The following is a 20,261-nucleotide window of genomic DNA, read 5'->3' on the forward strand; positions in this document are numbered from 1 at the left end:
TCACTCTGCTCCCCGAATTCGAACAGCTGACCTTTCGGTCAGCAAGTTCAGCAGCTCAGTGGTTAAACCCGTTGTGCCACCAGGGCTCCAAGGAAGAGAAAGACTTGTCAATTTTGAGTTTCGAAGAATAATTTGTGTGGGGGGGAGTAGGTTGGTTGAGAAAGGAATCAACATTGGGAGGCCTAGGGAATTAAGCTTATGTTATTTTCTTTCCCAGGATAGATTGGAGGTTATCTACTTTTTCTTTTTCTTTTCTTCTTTCTTTATTTTTCTTGGCATTTTTTGTGTTTATATTCTGTATTTCTTTTCTTGATTTTTTTTACTTTAAATGTAATTTTTGAAATGTTAGGTACTGTTCCATTCTCTGGGTGGAGGCAACTAGGGGGTGCCAGAGAGAATGATAGTCTATTTACAGGGGGCATTTTAAGGAGGAAAACCCTTTCCCCCTTTTACACTGGCTATTCCCCCTCCTCGCTTCAGTGGATTAAACCCTTGTGCTGGCAGGACTGAAGACCGACAGGTTGCAGGTTCGAATCTGGGGAGAGTGTGGATGAGCTCCCTCTGTCAGCTCCAGCTCCTCATGCGGGGACATGGGAGAAACCTCCCACAAGGATGGTAAAACATCCAGGCGTCCCCTGGGCAACGTCCTTGTAGACGGCTACTTCTCTCACACCAGAAGCAACTTGCAGTTTCTCAAGTCGCTCCTGACACACACACACACACACAAAACTTCCTTTATCATAAACAAGGGTTGTTTCCATGGTGGGGGCATGGACGGGGAATAACAGGAAAACAGGGGGAAATGGTTTTACTCCTTCAACCCACCTTCTACCCCCTATAAAATGGACTATCCTTCTCTCTCTCTAGCGCCCCCTAGTGGCCTCTGCCAAGATAATAAAACAGTACCAAACCTTTGAAATAAAATTAATTTTTAAAAAAGAGTTGCCCACTTCTGCTTTTCTCTCACTTTTCAGAAGTGTCTATGTCGGTGTCTAAAAGGCATAGGTTGAAGAAGACCCAGAACTAGAGAAGTGAAACAGCCTGTCTCAAGTGACAGATTTGAGAATATCTATTAACTAAAGGCAGCAAGTTCTCATTCTATTTATTATTACTTATTCTCTCATTACATATTGGGAGACTTTTTCTGAACTCTCTTTTACCTTGGAATGACTTCTTTTAAAAACATGTCTCCAGACTGGACTTTTACTGGCTTCTTTTAACAAGATCAGGGTTTTTAATAGCTCCCATTTTATTGCATTTCAAAGTGACCTCTACAAAGTTTAATTACGTGAACCTATTATAACTTCACCTTGAACACCTATTAGAAGGTGGTTAGTAAATGTGGTAAACAAATACATAAAAGAGCTCCTTGGCATCTTAAAGATTTATGCATTTACTGCTGCATAAAATTTGGTGGGGCAGGTTCTTTTTGTCAGGGTACAAGATGGAAGAGTACGATATAGAAATAGTTCTGGCCTAATTCCATTGGCTAGTCCTAACTGGACTAGACTTGCCAAATCAATGTGAACTTGGTTAGTCAAGTGTGATGTGAATACCAGTCATTCAATTGGTCTGTTCTTGTTAGTTGAGACTAACAATTGAATGCAGGGCTTTGTTTTAGGTTTGGCCCATATCCCTCTGTCTCATGTGTAGTTATCAGCACATTATTGGGGAATCAGGTTTTTACACCCTCTAACATTTATTTATTTACTAGCCGTCCCCTGCCACGCGTTGCTGTGGCCCACTCTGGTGGTCATGGGGGTTCTGTGTGAGAGGTTTGGCCCAATCTATGGTTGGTGAGGTTCAGAATGCTCTGTGATTTAGGTGAACTATAAATCCCAGCAACTACAACTCCCAAATGTCAAGATTCTATTTTCCCCAAACTCTACCAGTGTTCACATTTGGGCATATTGAGTTTGGTCCAGATCCATCATTATATTCATGTTGAGTTTGGTCCAGATCCATCATTATTTGAGTCCACAGTGATTTCTTGATATAGGTGAACTACAACTCCAAAAGCAAAGGACGCTGCCCACCAAACCCTTTCAGTATTTTCTATTGGTCGTGGGAGTTCTTCGTACCAAGTTTGGTTCAATTACATCATTGGTGGGGTTCAGAATGTTCTTTGATTGTAGGTGAACTATAAATCCCAGCAACTACAACTCCCAAATGACAAAAAAAAATAGAGTGAAGGACATATTGGGTTGTTAGGTGTCTTGTGTCCAAATTTGGTGTCAGTGGTTTTTAAGTTTTGTTAATCCCACAAATGAATATTACATTTTTATTTATATAGACTAGCCATCCCCGTTGTTGCAGGCTTTTCAGTGTTGTGGTTATATAATCATAGTTTTATTGTCTTCCAAGGTTTTTGATTCAGTAAGCCAGAGTTCCCTGTCTGTGAGACACCTTTGTCACAGTGATTTGAAGCAGTTTCTTGCGCCAAAGTGCAGAATAATCTCCTTGCATACATTTTTGTGACCTCCCCTTCCTGAATATGATGTAGATGCAAGGAATACAGTTCTCTCTGTTTGAAAATGTATCTGATGACATATGTGCCATCTATTGGCTCATATTTGTAAATTTAATCACTAGACATATCTTAGGTCTCTTTCCTAACACAGTTCTGCTGTATTGGCTGTGACTTAATCCTATAAAGTCCTGGAATTTGTTCTCCGGTGGGTCTTAATTTTTACTAAGTGTCCTTCTCTCAATTACAAATATCAGGATTTCATTGGATGGAATCATGGCATTTAAAGTAGAATCATAGTGCTGCAACTACGTAAATAGTTCTTAGAAAAGGATGTGAGCTCCACGTTATCTGCTTTGAACTGGATTATATAAGTCTGCACTACCAGGTCATCCAGTTTAAAGAGGGTAATCTGGATTTTATATGGCAGTGTAGAAGGGGCCTCATTGAAGAGCACACTCTAGAACATTTGTGGTCCAGACACCACATCAACCTGGCCCATGGTGAAGAATTGGAAAGTTGAAGTCCAAAATATTTGGAGGACAGATAAATGTTTTTTGTAGGCATTTCTAAATCCTCCACCATAGACTAATAGATGGCTGTGATCAGTTGTGTCTTTTAGTTATAAATACGTTACAGTATTTTGCAGCTGAGTACGTAATAATGATTTAGGCACTTGAATCTAGTTACCATTTATCGTACTAGACAACTTTTTAGGCCTGGAAAATCTTATAAAAAGTTGGGGGTTGTCCAGTACACAGGGTATAAAATTATAATAATAATAAAATAAAAAATACAGCTCCCAGAATGCCTTAGAAAGCCCATCTCAGGCACAACGCAGCCCTTAGGGGTCTCTCCCTCCTCCTCACCAGTAGAGCCTCTTGGTGTGGAGGGCCTTGGCCTCGGGCTCCCTTCCTCCTCTGCCTCCTCCTCCTCCGCTGCCTTGGCTCATGGTGGCCTCCTGGGTGGACTCCCCATCCTTCCTCCCTTCCTGGCTGCCTTCCTTGCTCAGGCCCAGGCCTCTCCCTTGTTGGCGCCCAGGCCCTGGGCTGCTTCCCACGCCGCCCCCGGAAGGGCCTCCCACGCTGCTCAGGCCGCTATCCTTCTTCCTCGTGCCGGTCTCCTTCTTCCTGGCTCCACTCTGCTGCCATGGTGCTTCTGCCTCCCAGCCCCGCCAAGCCTCACGAGAAGCACCTCTTCTCCCATGAGACAATGTGAGGCCTAGCCAGGAAGAAGGAGAACAGCCTGAGCAATGGTGGTTTCTTTTTCCAAGCATTGTCTCATGGGAGAAGAGGCGCTTCTCGCGAGGCCTGGCCAGGAAGAAGGAGAGCAACCTGAACAATGATGGCTTCTTTTTCCAAGCGTTGTCTCATGGGAAAAGAGGCACTTCTCGTGGGACTTGGCGGGGCTGGGAGGCAGAGGCGCGATGGCGGCGGAGTGGGACCAGGAAGGAGACTGGCGCCAGGAAGAAGGAGAGCAGCCTGAGCAGCACGGGAGGCCCATCCAGACGTGGCGTGGGAAGCAGCCCAGGGGCCCAGGGGCAACCGCACAGCAGGCGTAGAGGAGAGGAGAAAGAAACCACCTGGCTGGAATGCAGAGTTGTCTTAAACAGCGAGTATATCCCTAACTTTCTATTTTGTGTTTAAAAGTTGGGGTATCGTCTTATAGCCCCAGTCTCCTTGTATTCCAGAATATACAGTAGTTTTATTTAAAGGGTGTGTTTGTTTGTGGTTATAAGGCTTAGAAAATTGGGAACAGCTGCTGGTATTTCATTAGTAAACAATTTGCTATAATTTGCTGTAATGAAAGGCAAAGAAACCCCTTTGTAAATCTCTCATGCACCCTCTTTTCTTCTTTTTCCAGCTGGATCTACAGTGGGTTCAAGTCCTGGGTGAAGGTTGGGCCACCCCACTCAAAGGCTTTATGCGGGAGAAAGAATACTTGCAAGTTATCCATTTTGGGACCTTGCTGGATGGTATGATTTGCTGGCTCCTTAGAAAGTTTGTCTACTTATCCGTACCCTTTAATACAATCTTTGGAATAAATACATATAGAACAGCTGCATATTGAGATGAATGGAGCACAATTTCATCACGTTATTATGTAATGGTATCAGTGCTGAGAATAAATTTTAAAAGTATGCTGGTCACAATAGAGTACACATAGGTAATACATGCCTGACCAGAACACAGTTGTTTGAAACCATGTATACAACTGTGTATCATTAAATTACCCGACTTCCAGTCACAGTATACTATTGAGGCCGGATCTACATTATCTACTTTGAACTAGATTATATGTCCCCAGGTGTTTTGGCCTACAACTCCCAGAAATCCCTGCCAGTTTACTAGCTGTTAGGATTTCTGGAAGTTGAAGGCCAAAATATCAGGGGACCCCACAGGTTGAGGACCAGTGCCTTAGTGTCTACCACAGCCCTGCAAATCAGTAGTACTATACTGTAGAAAATACAAACTTATTGAGACTAATGGTTCTATATACAAAGATAGACCATGTCTGAAAGAAAAAACAGTAGACTCCCAGGTCCCTTCTAAATTGCCATATAATCCAGATTATCAAAGCAAATAATCTGGATTTTATATGGTAGTGTAAGTGGGTATTGAGTTCTGTTGAAAGATCTAGAACAGTGGTTTTCAACTTGTGAGTCCCCAGGTGTTTTGGCCTACAACTCCCAGAAATCCCAGCTGGTTTACCAACTGTTAGGATTTCTGGGGGTTGAAGGCCAAAACATCTGGGGTCCCACGGGTTGAGAACCACTGATCTAGAGATTCCTAGAGTTATCCCAGAAAGGTATAAAATAACTATTGAATCTGACCATAGAATTGTAGTGGAGAACCTTGAAGTTCTCAAAATGGCATTCTCTCTAGGAATCTCTTGGTCAGTGGTTCTCAATCTGTGGGTCCCCAGATGTTTTGGCCTTCAACTCCCAGAAATCCTAACAGCTGACAACTGGCTGGGATTTCTGGGAGTTGTAGGACAAAACACCTGGGGACCCACAGGGTGAGAACCACTGTTCTAGGTCTTCTTACATGACCAGAGGAAGTTCATAGTCATATTGGAAGAGCTGGCAATTCCTAGAGAAAACGTTTCAATCAATTCTGTGAATAATCAAATCCGCAAAGTCAGGCCCACAAATGTGAAGGGTTGACTCTGGTTGGAAAGGCTTTCCACTTCCCTATTTCAATTTCTATAACAAGTGTTTCTTGTAAAAAAAAAAAGCTGTACATATTTTTTATTTAAAAATATGAAATTATTTCCTAGAAATAAAGATGGAATAAGTATAATGCGATTCCTCTTTCATACCTCCTTCAACTCTCTGAAAAATTATTATCTCTTTCCAATCATGGCCTTTTGGTAGATACTATGTATGATTTTTCAGCTTTCCCTACTTATTAGGTCATTGCAGTGACAAATTGGGAAAACCTTGCCTTTTCTGGTTGTATGGCCTACAAGTGTGGCAAGTTTCATTTTGATAGCCATAAAAACGACGGAGAAACGAGCCTCGAAGATTTCCCAATTGCCGCTCATGGAACGAATCTTACTGAAATAATAACGAAACTTCGGAATTCAGATTATGAATTGAAAGCCCCCGATCTTTCTGAATCTTTCCTAATTGAAACGGGAGGCCATCTGAATTTTGAAGTGAGTTACGAATGAGATTTCTGCCATTTCACACACTTCTAATATAGCATCAAAAGACACATATGTCCAGTTTCAGTGGTTCATTTTGATGCTGATGGAAGTACACACTCACAGCCATGTTAGCGCTTGCAGAAGGACCTTCTTCCACATGTAGATCACTCCATGGGAATGTCATCATGAGAGAAGAATAATGTTTAAGGAATGCAACATCACGTTAACATCGCAGAGGAAATGGAGTGAGGGGGTAAAGTGTGGTTCATAATTGTCTTTATATTTTGCCAGGAAGGGGTAGAGTTGATATAGCCGAGCTTGGTATGTATACAGCAGTTTTTTTGTTAGACAATGTGTCACAGCAATGAAATTTTGATGCAAAAGAGTGAAATCAGTCTGAGTATATTCATGATTCAACCAGTTGACACTTATAATTATCATGTTTCTCTTCTAGTGCTTAATGGCTGGGGTGGTGGAATCAATTCTAGATCCACTTCAGTTCTGTTCACACTGAAGACTCCAGAGAAACTTTTTATGATCTCTGTGAATCAGGCTTGTACCCACATCTATCCATGCTTGTTCTCAGTATTGGTCATACATAGTTTGCTAACCACTGGCCTTAGAACAGCTCAGCAACTATATAATGTAGACCCCTTCTACACTGACATATAAAATCCAGATTATCCGCTTTGAACTGGATTATATGACAGTGTATGTTGCGCTAAGTGTATTTCAGTCAAGTCCAATGCAGAAGACACAACAACGTTGCACCCAGGCAAGAGGGAAAAAACAGAAAAACTTTACTCTTATCAGAAGAGTTAAAACCTAAACTTGCAGTGTTGAAAACAAAACAAATAGTGCAACAAACTTACATAGTCTTTGTAAGCAATACAGAAGAAGGCTTCTTCAACTTCCTCCAAATGAGAGAGCAGTAGAAATGGTTGAGCAAAATGCCTGAACAAAAGCTGAACTTTATTCTAAAAACCATACAGTTATACCCCACCGGGTGTGATCTAAACTTGCTAGTTGACCTACATTAGCAGCTGCACATAATCATCAATAGTATAAGGTTTTCTTTAACGCACACATATACTTGATCGTGTTATGACTTACTTACTGTAACAGTGTAGACTCATATGACCCAGTTCAAAACAGATAATGTGGATTATCTGATTTGATAATCTGGATTATATGGCAGTGTAGAAGGGCCCGCAGCCTGCTTTCTGGCACTTGACATTGTCCCTTTTCTCTTGAAGGGCTGCCATCACTGCCTTGGTAAGAAGTCTACTTTGGATCTTGTGGACTACAAATAGTAATGATTTTCGTTGTGCTAGATTCATATCTAACACAAAGTCTGTTATTAATCCTTATGAAAAAGAACTTAACACCCTTTACACATGCTAGTCTTTGGCATGGGACATTTATTTTCATGCCATTAGCTAGATCACAATGTATCCCAGTGACAGAAATCAATTTATTTTCTACAATTTTTTCTCAGTTTTTTTTATCTATAGAAAAAATGTGTACATGGCAAGTGGTTGGAATTGGGAGTTGTTTACAGTTTTGTAGGTGACCATGTTGTAGAATGCCTGCATTGTAGATCTGCAAGAAAACATGACCCAGGTGGGCTAAAAAGCCTTGCCTTGCATGAAGGTTAATATTCCCAATTGGCTTTACAAACAAAACACTGATAAGGCCATGCCATTGATAGATGGAGATGTATTTGAAAGATCTTCGGGAACAAGAGCCTGATTAGATGAGTTAAAATAATACATATAACTGGTTGAATCTTCGTATGAATATGCTACTTTTCAAAAGTTCATGATCATGCATGGATTTGATATGGACGAACCATCGCCATATAATATAACATTAAAATGTAAATTAAAGTCTGGAGAATTTGTAAACTGGCTTGGATTCAAAGCTTCTCTTCCATGAGATTTAAATCTCTCAAACTCACAGAAGAACTGCTTCCAGGTGGATAGAAAAAGCATTTTGCAGGGAAAGTGAGCTGACATCCAGCAATATTATTCCATTGTTACATGATCCTGCACTATTTTGCTTTTCTTCTCTGGATTCCAGAGTCTGTATCAAGTTGTTAGTCTCAACTAGAAGAAACTCACTGAATCAGTGGAACTTACATAAGTGGTGACTTACTCATTTTGATTGATTTAGTTGGTCTATTCTAGATGGACTCGGTCATTATATATGTGCATATCAAGTCCTTATGTCTGGGGTGCAAGTGCAATTGCCACCACAAAGCAAGGTTTATGGCAGACATGTAAAATATATTTGGCTAGACCAGTGGTTCCCAACTTTTTTTGATGAGGGACCACTTTGACCAGGGACCACTCTCCAACATCAGTACCAAAAGGTTTACGAATCAATTTTTGGTCAACTTTAGCTTTGGTTTGGTTATTTTATTTTATTTATTTATTTATTTATTTATTCAAACTTATATGCCGCCACTCCCCTGGGGCTCAGAGCAGCTTAGAAGAACAGGCTAAAATCTAACACAATTTAAAAACAATTTAAAACAATTTAAAACAGCAATATCAAAGGTCAAAGGCCTGTCAAAACACACATGTCTTACATGCCCTGTGGAAAGCTGATAAGTCCCGCAAGGCACGGACTTCAGGTAGCAGAGTATTCCAGAGTGATGGTGCCACTGCTGTGAAGGCTCTGCGTCTGGTTGCTGTTAGACGCAAGGTCTTGACACTGGGAATTTCCAACAAATCTTGATCTTCAGAACGGAGGGATCTCTGGGGTTGGTAGGGGGTGAGGCGGTCCCTCAGATATATCAGCCCCAGACCATGCAAGGCATTAGAGGTGGGTACCATCACTTTGAAAGTGATCTGGTGCTCAATTGGTAACCAATGCAGCTGCAGTAAGATTGGTGTTATGTGGCATCTCATCAGAATTCCCGCAAGAAGCTGAGCAGCTGCATTTTGTACCAACTTGAGTTTCCGGATCACTGACAGAGGAAGGCCAATGTAGAGGGCGTTACAGTAGTCCAGTCTTGAGATGATCGTAGCCTGGATTACCGTAGCTAGGTCATCCCTGGACAAGTAGGGGGCCAGCCGTCTAGCCTGCCGCAGATGAAAAAAAGCGGTTCTGCTAACGACGGAGACCTGGGCCTCCATTGTCAGACTCTTTACCAATATTGACGGGCATAGCGCCTCGCCATCCAGGGTAGGCAGCTGGATATCCCCACTGCCCGGTTGACCCAGCCATAGGATCTCCGTCTTTGCTGGATTCACCCTCAACCTGCTGGCATGCAGCCATCCAGTAACGGCCTCGAGGCACTGATGGAAATAATCGGGTACAGAGTCCGGTCAGCCTTCCATCTTCAGCACCAGCTGAGTGTCATCAGCGTATTGGTAACACTCAAGCCCAAAACCTCGAACCAGCTGCGCAAGTGGTCGCATATAAATGTTAAACAACAGAGGGGAGAGAATGGCCCCCTGAGGAACCCCACAAGATAGAGGGGACCTCTCAGAGACCAGGCCTCCCCACTCCACTCGCTGTCCACAGTTGTAAAGAAAGGAGGACAGCCAATTTAAAGCTTTAAATATTTAAATATTTGGGGTGCCGATTCAGAAAATTGCATTGGATAGACCACATCAGCTCTAGTTTCTGATACAGAACATATAACCATCCAGTAGTCACCATCTGCTCACCCAGAGAGAACCATATTTAATAATCTAGAGTTGATGTGGTAATAGTAATCTTTCAGGCTCTGTCCTCCCAACATCCCTGTTGCCTCAGCACTGTAAGTGGGTTTCACAAGACAGTTGCTCTTGTTGACATGTAGTTTCGAGGCAACGGTGTAGTAATGGTGAGGCTGCAGACCATATTTTCATTCTTGGGAACCACTGGTGGTCCACCGCCTACAGGTTGGGAACCACTGGTCTATGGCAAGCCTGCACAACATATGGCCCACAGGCCGGATATGGCCTGGAAAGCCTTCCCTGTGATTTGTGGATGAGTTCAAGCCACTCCCTCATGTTATTTTGGCACTATAAGTTTACAAACTATAAGAGGGTTTCGTGATACCAGTCGCTCTTGTTGCAACAGTGTAGTAATGGTGAGGCTATTGACCATATTTTAATTCTCGCAGATCACTGTTGGTCTACAGACCACAGGTTGGGAACCACTGGGTTAGACTAATCCTTGGAAAACACAGCTACTTGGAGTATTTTTGCTGTTTATGGGAAAATGTTTACACTGGAACCAATAAGGCTTCCTTTGCTTTCTTAAAATGCATATATCATCACCATTAGTATATCCTTTGGACAGTAAAGTGCCCATATTTGTAAATATTTTCAGCAATTTTTTTTAATGCTGCAGCACTATGTGTGTGTGTATGTTGTGTTGAGGCACACACCATGCACATGGAGTTGTACATTCCCTTTACACATTATATTCAGGTTTGTATATTGACATGAAATCTTTTTTCACTTGAGCCCCACTCATTAACTCTTGCTTTGCACATATGTAAGGGATTTTAGATGCTTCTGCCCGGAGCAGTTTTGAGAAGTTGTTTTTCTTTGGATCCAACCCATAGACGAGAAAATCAGATGATCAAAATCTTAAAGATAGTTTAAGGTATTATAATCGGAGAATTCACTAAAAAAATTACTTGAAATTGTTTCTAAAATCATCACGTTGAAAAAACTGATAGCACACCTGGTTTCTAATTTGTGCACTGATTGTGAATTATGAATGGAAAACTTCAAAAACGATCTATAATATTTACAAGCAGAGGTTGTTGATTTTTTTTAAAGCCAACTAACAAAACTGGGTAAGTTGACTTGGTTTGTATGGGAAAAGAAACGTACTAGGAGTATGTGTTTGCTTTTTAAAAGTAATGTTTGAACAATGTGGGGACGCACCCAAGTATTAGGGCCAAGCAACTAGTATTATGAAGTTACATTTTTTTTTATTTTGTATTGCTTGCTTATATCATTTTTATTTTATTATTTATTTTTATTATATTTTATTGATGTTTTGTTTTATGCTGTATATTTGCTTTTATGTAATTGTTGGGCTTGGCCTCATGTAAGCTACCCCGAGTCCCTTTGGGGAGATGGTGATAGGGTATAAATAAAGTATTATTATTATTATTATTAATCGTGTCAGGAGTGACTTGAGAAACTGCAAGCCGCTTCTGGTATGAGAGAATTGGCCGTCTGCAAGGACATTGCCCGGGGGACACCCGGATGAGTTGATGTTTTTATCATCCTTGTGGGAGGCTACTCTCATGTCCCCGCATGAGGAGCTGGAGCTGGTAGAGGGAGCTCATCCACCTCTCCCCGGATTCGAACCTGCGACCTGTCGGTCTTCAGTCCTGCCGGCACAGGGCTTTAACCCACTGCGCCACCGGGGGCTCAGTATTATTATTATATGTACTATTTTTAAAATAAATGTACTATTGAACTACTATACTATACTATACTATACTATACTATACTATACTAAACAAAATGTGCTGATAGCAGAGAAGTTTTTTGTATAGTTTCATTGCTCTTTAAGAAGGAAAGCTGTTATCGGGAAATATGTTGAATTGTAATGCAGTTGTATTAATTGTGTAAGATTTAGTTCATTGGCTGGAGCTGATGAAAGCTGCTCCACCCAACAGTTTAGTAGACTGGATTGGAGTTGGCACAACTTAGGCTGAACCTACACTGCCCTATATCCCAGGATGTGATCCCAGATTGTCTGATTTCAACTGGATTATGTGCCAAATAATCTGGGATAAGAAGATAATCTGGGATCGGATCCTGGGATATAGGGCATTGTGGATCCAGTCTGAAAGGTGCTGGCTATCTGTGCCTGACTATACACTTCAGTTGTCTCTGAAGACCCTGTTCATGGTGTCCTCACCATCACAGGAAGATTTCCAAAAATGGGAGCACATGACCCTGATGCTGAGCTATGTGAAAGAGAAGTGTGGTTGAAAAAGGCACCTTCCCAAAGGCAGCACACAATTTGGGGAAAATTGTCCCAGTTAGACACCTCTCACCTTTCCATTTTGTCTTTGAGTACCTTTAACCTATAGCTTTGTGGTGCATCTACATTTATAGTCTTCTATTTCATATTATTATTATTATTATTATTATTATTATTATTATTATTATTAGAAACACAACAAGATGAGTCCACAGCAGACACTACTCTGCTGGCTGTTGTATTGGATCACACGTCGGACACTTCCCAAGTGTCTAGGACTGCGTGATGTATCCGCGAATAATGCGTGCAGATCCCAGTAAGGTGGCCTTCTGCAGCTGGCAGATGGCAATCTTGTCAGCATTGATTGTGTTTAAGTGCAGGCCAAGGTCTTTAGGTACTGCACCCAGTGTGCCGATCACCACTGGGGCCACCTTGACTGGCTTGTGCCAGAGTCATTATTATTATTATTATTATTATTATTATTATTATTATTATTTTACTGACATAAAAACACAGTATGTCACAGCAAATGAGATCTGTATGCTGGATTTCGTATCACAAACACACAAGTTGAACACTTCCCAAGTGTCTAGGACTGTGTGATGCATTTTCGAATGATGTGTGCAGATCCAAGTAAGGCGGCCTTTTGCAGTTGACAGATAGTGATTTTGTCAATGTTTATTGTTTCCAAAAGCTGGCTGGGATTTTTTTTGGCACAGCACCCAGTATGCCGATGACCACTGGGACTATTATTATTATTATTATTATTATTATTATTATTAGAAACACAACAAGATGAGTCCACAGCGGACACTCTGCTGGCTGTTGTACTGGATCACATGTTGGACACTATTATTATTATTATTATTATTGCTTTTTCAGTTTTTGTTTTGATTTGCGTATATCTAAAATGGGAAAACTTTAGACTGATGTGCGAACTATTAATTTATCATTGGACAAAATCAATGAATAGTGAAGTCCTACCACGATTTGTGTTACCTGATGCTGAGGATCTACTTCTTTCAAACTGTTGTCAGATTACCCACAACCGCATTTTTCATATATTATTTCAAAAAGAATGAAATGCATGACATTGTTCTCTCTCTCTCTTTAAAAAAACCCCCCACAGATGGTGTTATTAACCTGAGCATTCCCATCGTACTTCCAATATCTTCGGAAGACAAGAAACGACTGGAAGGTTGCAGTGCATTTACCTTGGAGTACAATGGGCGGAGGGTGGCAATACTCAAAAATCCAGAATTTTTTGAGCACAGGAAGGAAGAACGTTGTGCACGTGTTTGGGGGACCACATGTGCAAAGCACCCACATGTGAAAGTAAGTGAACCCAGAAGAAATATATCCCATTTTGTTCTTTTTCCTCTTAATTGGAGCGTGTGTCCATGTCCATGTTTGTACCAATAAATAGGGATTAATAGGGTTGTTCAAGTGACAGAAACTACACAATCTCAATAATAATAAGCATTCTGTCTGTCCCCTTACTTTTGATCATGGTGGAGAAAATGTGATCTTTAAGATATTACACTCTAGTTTCAATTGGCATAGTCTGTGGCTAGGAAAGGAGAAGTAGCCCAATGCCCTCTTAAGAGGAATAAAGCTTCCTCTTTGTGCTTTATTAGAGACTCCAATCCCAAAATTACATTTAAGTTTCATATTATTTTAAGTCATGGTGGTGTGCTTTCATAGATGGTGATGGAAAGTGGAGATTGGTTGGTTGGTGGAGATCTCCATGTGCTAGAGAGAATAAAATGGAATGACGGACTGGACCAGTACCGCTTGACACCCTTGGAGCTGCGGCAGAAGTTCAGAGAAATGAATGCTGGTAAGTGTTCAACTTTGTGCAATGTAACGGCCTTAATGTAATTGAGTCACTCAATAATATTGACGCAAAATCCCATTGCTTCTCAACACAGGGTAAATGCTATTGCATCATCATAGGCTGTCACTTCCAGATGAGTATGATTGCCTTCCAAGTGTAGGATCTTGGTGGTGGGTCCATAGGTGACTGTAGAGACCTAATCTTGATCTAATAGGTCAAGAATGGGCAACAGTGGCTGTCCATATGTTAGACTATAACTCTCATCAGCCTTAGTCAATATTTTGGAATATCTGGGAGTTGTAATGCAGGTTTGTATAGAACAATGTTTCTCAACCTGTGGGTCTCCAGATGTTTTTATCATACAAGGGAAAACAAGATCAGTAGGTACAAAAAAAGATCCATGAAGCAAGGCACAAGAATCCATAAAATAAGACAGCAGGAAAAATCCAATACACAAATCTGGAGCTTGACAAAAACTTGGTACATGAAACTAGGAGCACTTAAAAGCAAGACCATCACAGCACCGGGACTGTGGTGCAGCTGGCTGGGAGTCAGCTGCATTAAGATCACTACTGACCAAAAGGTCACGAGTTCGAAGCCAGCCCGGGTCGGAGTGAGTGTCCGACCAAATTGTGTAGCTTGCTGTCGACCTTTGCAGCCCGAAAGACAGTTGCATCTGTCAACTAGGAGATTTAGGTACCACCTACACGGGGAGGCTAATTTAACTAATTTACGATGCCATAAAAAACTCCAGCAAGCCTGCAAAGAATGAGCAGGTACTTCATCAGTGTCAAAAATGGACGGTGAAGCAACAGTTCTCCTGGTGGCCAGAATACCATCATGGAAAGTTAAATTGCCTCTGTGTCTGTCTATATATGTTGTGTGTCTATGGCATTGAATGTTTGCCATGTATATGTACATTGTAATCTGCCCTGAGTCCCCTGCGGGGTGAGATGGGTGGAATATAAATACAGTAAATAAATAAATAAATAAATCATGAAATTCCAACATTGACCCGACTGAGGCAACTCTTTCCCATGAATCAGTATAAAGCTTTTCCAGATCCCAAAACTGAAAGGAAAGCATTTCTCTTGACCTTACCACCAGGTAAAGGTTTCTTATCTCTCTTTTCCTGTAAATGGACTGATTGTCTTTACCTCTGAACACTCTGTCTCTGTTTACAAAATCCTCGCTTTCTATTTATACTCTCATTATTTTGACTCTCATTAACTTCTGCACCTGACAAATCATCTTTAGACAGTTGCTCTGAGAAAGCCTGCGAAGGGCCTTTCCCAAGAATGTGGCCTTGTGAATCTTCCTGAGACAGCTCGGGCCTCTCGTCTGAGCTTAACTCAGGCCTAGTCAAACCCTCATCCCCATTACCAACAGACCCAGACCCACAATCAGGAACATCATTCCCATTCCCATCATGAACATCAGACACTATCACAGACTGAACAGGCTGCTAACAACAGTTTTGGCTTTCAAATCCCAGAAATCCTAACAGCTGGTAAACTAGCTGGGATTTCTGGGAATTGTAAGCACTTGGGGACCCACAGGTTGAGAACCACCGGTATAGAAGGATGTAGTTGGTGTTACGGGTCATTTATCAGATATTTTTCAACTATTGTTTTGTGTGTTCCTGATTCAACGTTCCCTTCTTTTCTTGCGTTCCAGATGCAGTATTTGCATTCCAGCTTCGCAATCCAGTACACAATGGACATGCCTTACTGATGCAGGATACCAAACGCCGTCTTCTAGAACGAGGCTACAAGTATCCCGTGCTGCTCCTGCATCCTCTTGGTGGATGGACCAAAGACGACGATGTGCCCCTCGATTGGCGCATGAAGCAGCATGCTGCTGTGCTGGAGGAACAAGTGTTGGATCCAAAATCCACAGTTGTTGCAATTTTCCCTTCTCCCATGTTGTATGCTGGACCAACAGAGGTATGGCATTTCCAGAATGAATGTTGCTGCCTTTATTTCCCTCCAAAGATTGTAATTATCATCAGGGGCTAATTGGATAAAAGATTTGTCCAAATTAGAAAATCACAAGAGGAAGTATAGGAATGAAGAAACTATTCTTATTAAATAGACAAACTTTCATCTGACGTTTAAGTAACCAAAAATACAAGGCAAAAAATACAGCTGTAATATTTGCTTCCATTAGAAACACAAAAATATTAGTACACAGCAGACAAGGGCATTCTACTGGCTGTTGTATTGGATCACATGTTGAACACTTCCCAAGTGTCTAGAACTGTGTGATGTATCGGCGAAGAATGCATGCAGATCCCAGTAGGGTGGCCTTTTGCAGCTGATAGATGGTAATTTGTCAGCGCCGATTGTGTTTAGGTGCAGGCCAAGGTCTTTAGGCACTGCACCCAGTATGCCAATCACCACTGGGACCACTTTTACTGGCTTGTGCCAGAGTCTTTGCAGTTCGATCTTTAAATCCTTGTATCATGTCAGCTTTTCCAGTCGTTTCTCTTCAGTCCTGCTGTGTTCTGGGATTATTATTATTATTATTATTATTATTACTATTTAAAACACAACAAGATTAGTACACAGCAGAAAAGATCACTATGCTGGTTGTTGTATTGGATCACACGTCGGACACTTCCCAAGTGTCTAGGACTATGTGATGTATCGGCAGTTTTTTTTAATTATTATTATTATTATTATTATTATTATTATTATTATTCTGCATCATGAGACACAACGTTGTGATGATGGATATCTGTAGTTGTAGTTACATCTGATGATGCAACCCCCCTCTCCTACTCCAAAAAAACCCTACCTTTTCAGTCTGGCAGCATCCCAGATGAAGGATTTCTGGGGCACAGAAAATTTTAGTACCCCGGAAACTACATAGCACCCTAACTATAGTACTACATACTGGATTCTGGCCAGACTTCCCCATCACAAATCTCACTGATTGGTAAGAAGCCTTTAAGATCAACATGAATCAGGTCCTGTATTGAAGCAGATGCTTGATGTTCCCACCCCTTCTGTGAATAATCTGGCATGTGCTGTAACTTGGCCTTTGATTCAGATTGAGACCAGGCATATTCCCAGGATTCAGCATCTTCTGTTCTCTCAGAATCCAAGGAGTCAGTAATTGAGACAGAATGGGGTCCTACTCCCCAGCTGAAGGCTGCAGATGCTTCAGATTTATTGCCATCATTAATTGAATGAGAAACCATTCTCAGTGGTTGTTAAGTAGAAGACCCTAACCTGATTAGACACCTGGGGTCTTGAAACTGCTGTCTAGAAATCTCCCAGCCATTTTCTGGCAGCTTTGTTGGTTTCAGTCCTCCTTCTTGGCAGTTGGTAATACCTTTCAATACCTATCTTGAAGTGGCAACAATTTATGTCTCTATTTTACTGCTTGCCGATTTTGTTTATCTGGACAACTTACTTGCTAAACAACATCTGAAATGGCTGACGACCACTCTATTGCTTCTCCTTTTGTCCTGCTGGATATTCTGTGACTTACCTGGGCTGAATAAACTCTTCAACAGCTTTTCCAATCCAATTGCTTGGTCACTTGCTAGGTCAAGCAGCCACTTGTAGAACAACTCATTGAGCCCAACAGATGCTTTCTGTTACATGATATTCATACTTCCTATGTAGCCCTTAAAGTAGGGCCTATGTTGGGAATCATAACTACATAGCAATTATGGATGTGTTAGTGTAGTTTAGGTATTTGTAACTGCCAAGTAGGAGTCAGACCACTATTTCACAGCACTCTGATTTTCAGTGCGTTGGTAACCTTACTTACTTACTCACTTACTTACTTAGGCAATCCCTCATTGTCCAAGTAGGATAATCTTCCAGGGTGGGTCCGTAGGTGACCATGGAGGCCTATTCTTGATCTGCATCATCTTCCGCAGTGAGGGCATTGGTTTCCAGGTGGAAGGTGGTCCCGGTCGGGGTTGGCTTGACGTGCCTTCCTCTTGGCACGTTTCTCTATTTCACCCTCCATTCATGCCTCTTCAAATTCTGCAGCACTGCTGGTCACAGCTGACCTCCAGCTGGAGCGTTCACAGGCCAGGGCTTCCCAGTTCTCAGTGTCTATGCCAGAGTATTTAAGGTTGGCTTTGAGCCCATCTGTAAATCTCTTTTCCTACCCACCAACATTCCATTTTCCGTTCTTGAGTTCGGAGTAGAGCAACTGCTTTGGGAGACAGTGGTCGGGCATCTGGACAACGTGGCTGGTCCAGCGGAGTTGATGGCGGAGGACTATCGCTTCAATGCTGGTGATCTTTGCTTCTTCCAGAACAATGACATTTGTCTGCTTGTCTTCCCAAGAGAGTTTTGGTAACCCTTTGGTTGGGATATTGCCTGTATTAAAATGTTAGGTTTTTGGTTAACAATAATAAATAAATAATGAATTCCCATCAGTTATGAGATTGGAAGTCCAGCTTGTGATCTATCTTGCAAATCGTGAACAAGATGCCAGCCATTATTTAAAATAAAACAAAATATCGTAATGTCATAACACAACTTGTTTCAAGTGGGCCACTAATCTGTTGCTCTCGTCCTAGGTCCAGTGGCACTGCAGAGCTCGAATGATCGCTGGAGCTAACTTTTACATTGTGGGCCGAGATCCAGCTGGGATGCCCCACCCAGAGACCAAGAAAGACCTGTACGAACCCACACAAGGTGGAAAGGTGCTGAGCATGGCTCCGGGATTGACCTCTGTGGAAATCATTCCTTTCCGAGTAGCTGCGTACAACAAAGTACAGAAGGCAATGGTTTTCTACGATCCAGACAGGTAGGTGACTTGGCTGTCAGGTGGGACAGAAAACATTTGAAGACAGGCTTATGAGTCTTAACGCTAATGACCACTTAGGCGAGCATGCTCATTTGCATTTCAGATGTCCCTCTTTTACATGTTCCTTTTTCTCTTTCCCGTGGACATCAATAAGTATTTATTTATTTATTTTATTTCGGGCATTTGTATCCCGTCCTATTTTGACCTCCACAGAGGGACTCAGGGCGGCTAACAACCGGCACACCATGGTGCCCACAACCAAAAGCATAAATATACAATTTAAATAAAAACAATATAAAAACAGTCAAACAGTAGCTGATTTAAACAATCATCCTAAAAGCAGTCCGTCAAGTCCATTAAAACCATCACTTTGTCCAGCAGGTCAGCCTAGTCTGCAAACGCCTGATTCCATAGCCAGAATTTTACTTGTTTCCAAAAGGTCAGGAGGGATGGAGCAGATCTAATTTCGCTTAGGAGGAAGTTCCACAGCCGAGGGACCACCACAGAAAAGGCCCTGTCCCTTGTCCCCACCAAATACAATTGTGATTATGAATCCTAGAGTTGGAAGAGACCTCATGGGCCATCCAGTCCAATCCCCTGCCAAGAAGCAGGAAAATCACATTCAAAGCACCCCCGACAGTTGGCCATCCAGCCTCTGTTTAAAAGCCTCCAAAGAAGGAAGCCTCCACCCCAATCCGGGGCAGAGAGTTCCACTGCGGAACAGGTCTCACAATCAGGAAGTTCTTCTTAATGTTCAGATGGAAACTCCTTTCTTGTAGTTTGAAGCCATTATTCCACATCCTATTCTCCAGGGCAGCAGAAAACAAGTTTGCTCCCTCCTCCCTCTGACTTCCCCTCACATATTTATACATGGTCATCATGTCTCCTCTCAGCCTTCTCTTCTGAAGGCTAAACATGGCCAGCTCTTTAAACAACTCCTCATAGGGCTTGTTCTCTAGACCCTTGATCATTTAGTCACCCTCCTCTGGACACATTCCAGCTTGTCAACATCTCCCTTCAATTGTGGTGCCCAGAATTGGACACAATATTCCAGGTGTGGTCTATCCAAGGCAGAATAGAAGGGTAGCATGACTTCCCTAAACCTAGACACTAGACTCCTATTGATGCAGGCCAAAATCCCATTGGCTTTTTTGCCACCGTATGACATTGTTGGCACATGTTTAACTTGTCCACGAGGACTCCAACATCTTTTTCACATGTCCTGCTCTCGAGCCAGGCATTGTCCCCCATTCTGTATCATTGCTTTTCATTTTTTCTGCCTAAGTGGAGTACCTTGCATTTGTCCCTGTTGAACTTCATTTTGTTAGTTTTGGCCCATCTTTCTAATCTGTTCAGATCATTTTGGATTTTGCTCCTGTCTCTGGGGTATTGGCTATCCATCCCAATTTGGTGTCATCTGCAAACTTGGTGATCATGCCTTCCAACCTTTCACCTAAGAAATAAGGTTGATCACTGTGAAAGCCTGCATGGCTATCAGCTTCCTCCCAGTAGACTTAAATTAAGCAAAAGCTTCATGAGAACCACCACTCCTCTTAATGTTCCCCCAGCAACAGC

At 42.0% G+C, this 20,261-nt stretch overlaps 1 protein-coding gene across 2 annotated transcripts in view; it reads left to right on the forward strand.

Annotated features, from left to right (window-relative positions):
* Nucleotides 1-20,261, forward strand: part of PAPSS2 (3'-phosphoadenosine 5'-phosphosulfate synthase 2) — a 77,915-nt gene that overhangs the window by 54,500 nt on the left and 3,154 nt on the right. Inside the window, exons 7-12 of one of the 2 annotated variants that reach the window (XM_067465716.1) lie at nt 4,331-4,442; nt 6,410-6,439; nt 13,200-13,405; nt 13,775-13,910; nt 15,585-15,853; nt 18,457-18,686. In XM_067465716.1, the coding sequence (XP_067321817.1) occupies nt 4,331-4,442; nt 6,410-6,439; nt 13,200-13,405; nt 13,775-13,910; nt 15,585-15,853; nt 18,457-18,686 (983 nt within the window). The remainder of the gene's footprint in view (nt 1-4,330; nt 4,443-6,409; nt 6,440-13,199; nt 13,406-13,774; nt 13,911-15,584; nt 15,854-18,456; nt 18,687-20,261) is intronic. The other variant, XM_067465717.1, reaches the window with a different exon arrangement.

This window comes from Anolis sagrei, chromosome 3, assembly GCF_037176765.1.
Source record: "Anolis sagrei isolate rAnoSag1 chromosome 3, rAnoSag1.mat, whole genome shotgun sequence".
Taxonomy (NCBI): domain Eukaryota; kingdom Metazoa; phylum Chordata; class Lepidosauria; order Squamata; family Dactyloidae; genus Anolis; species Anolis sagrei.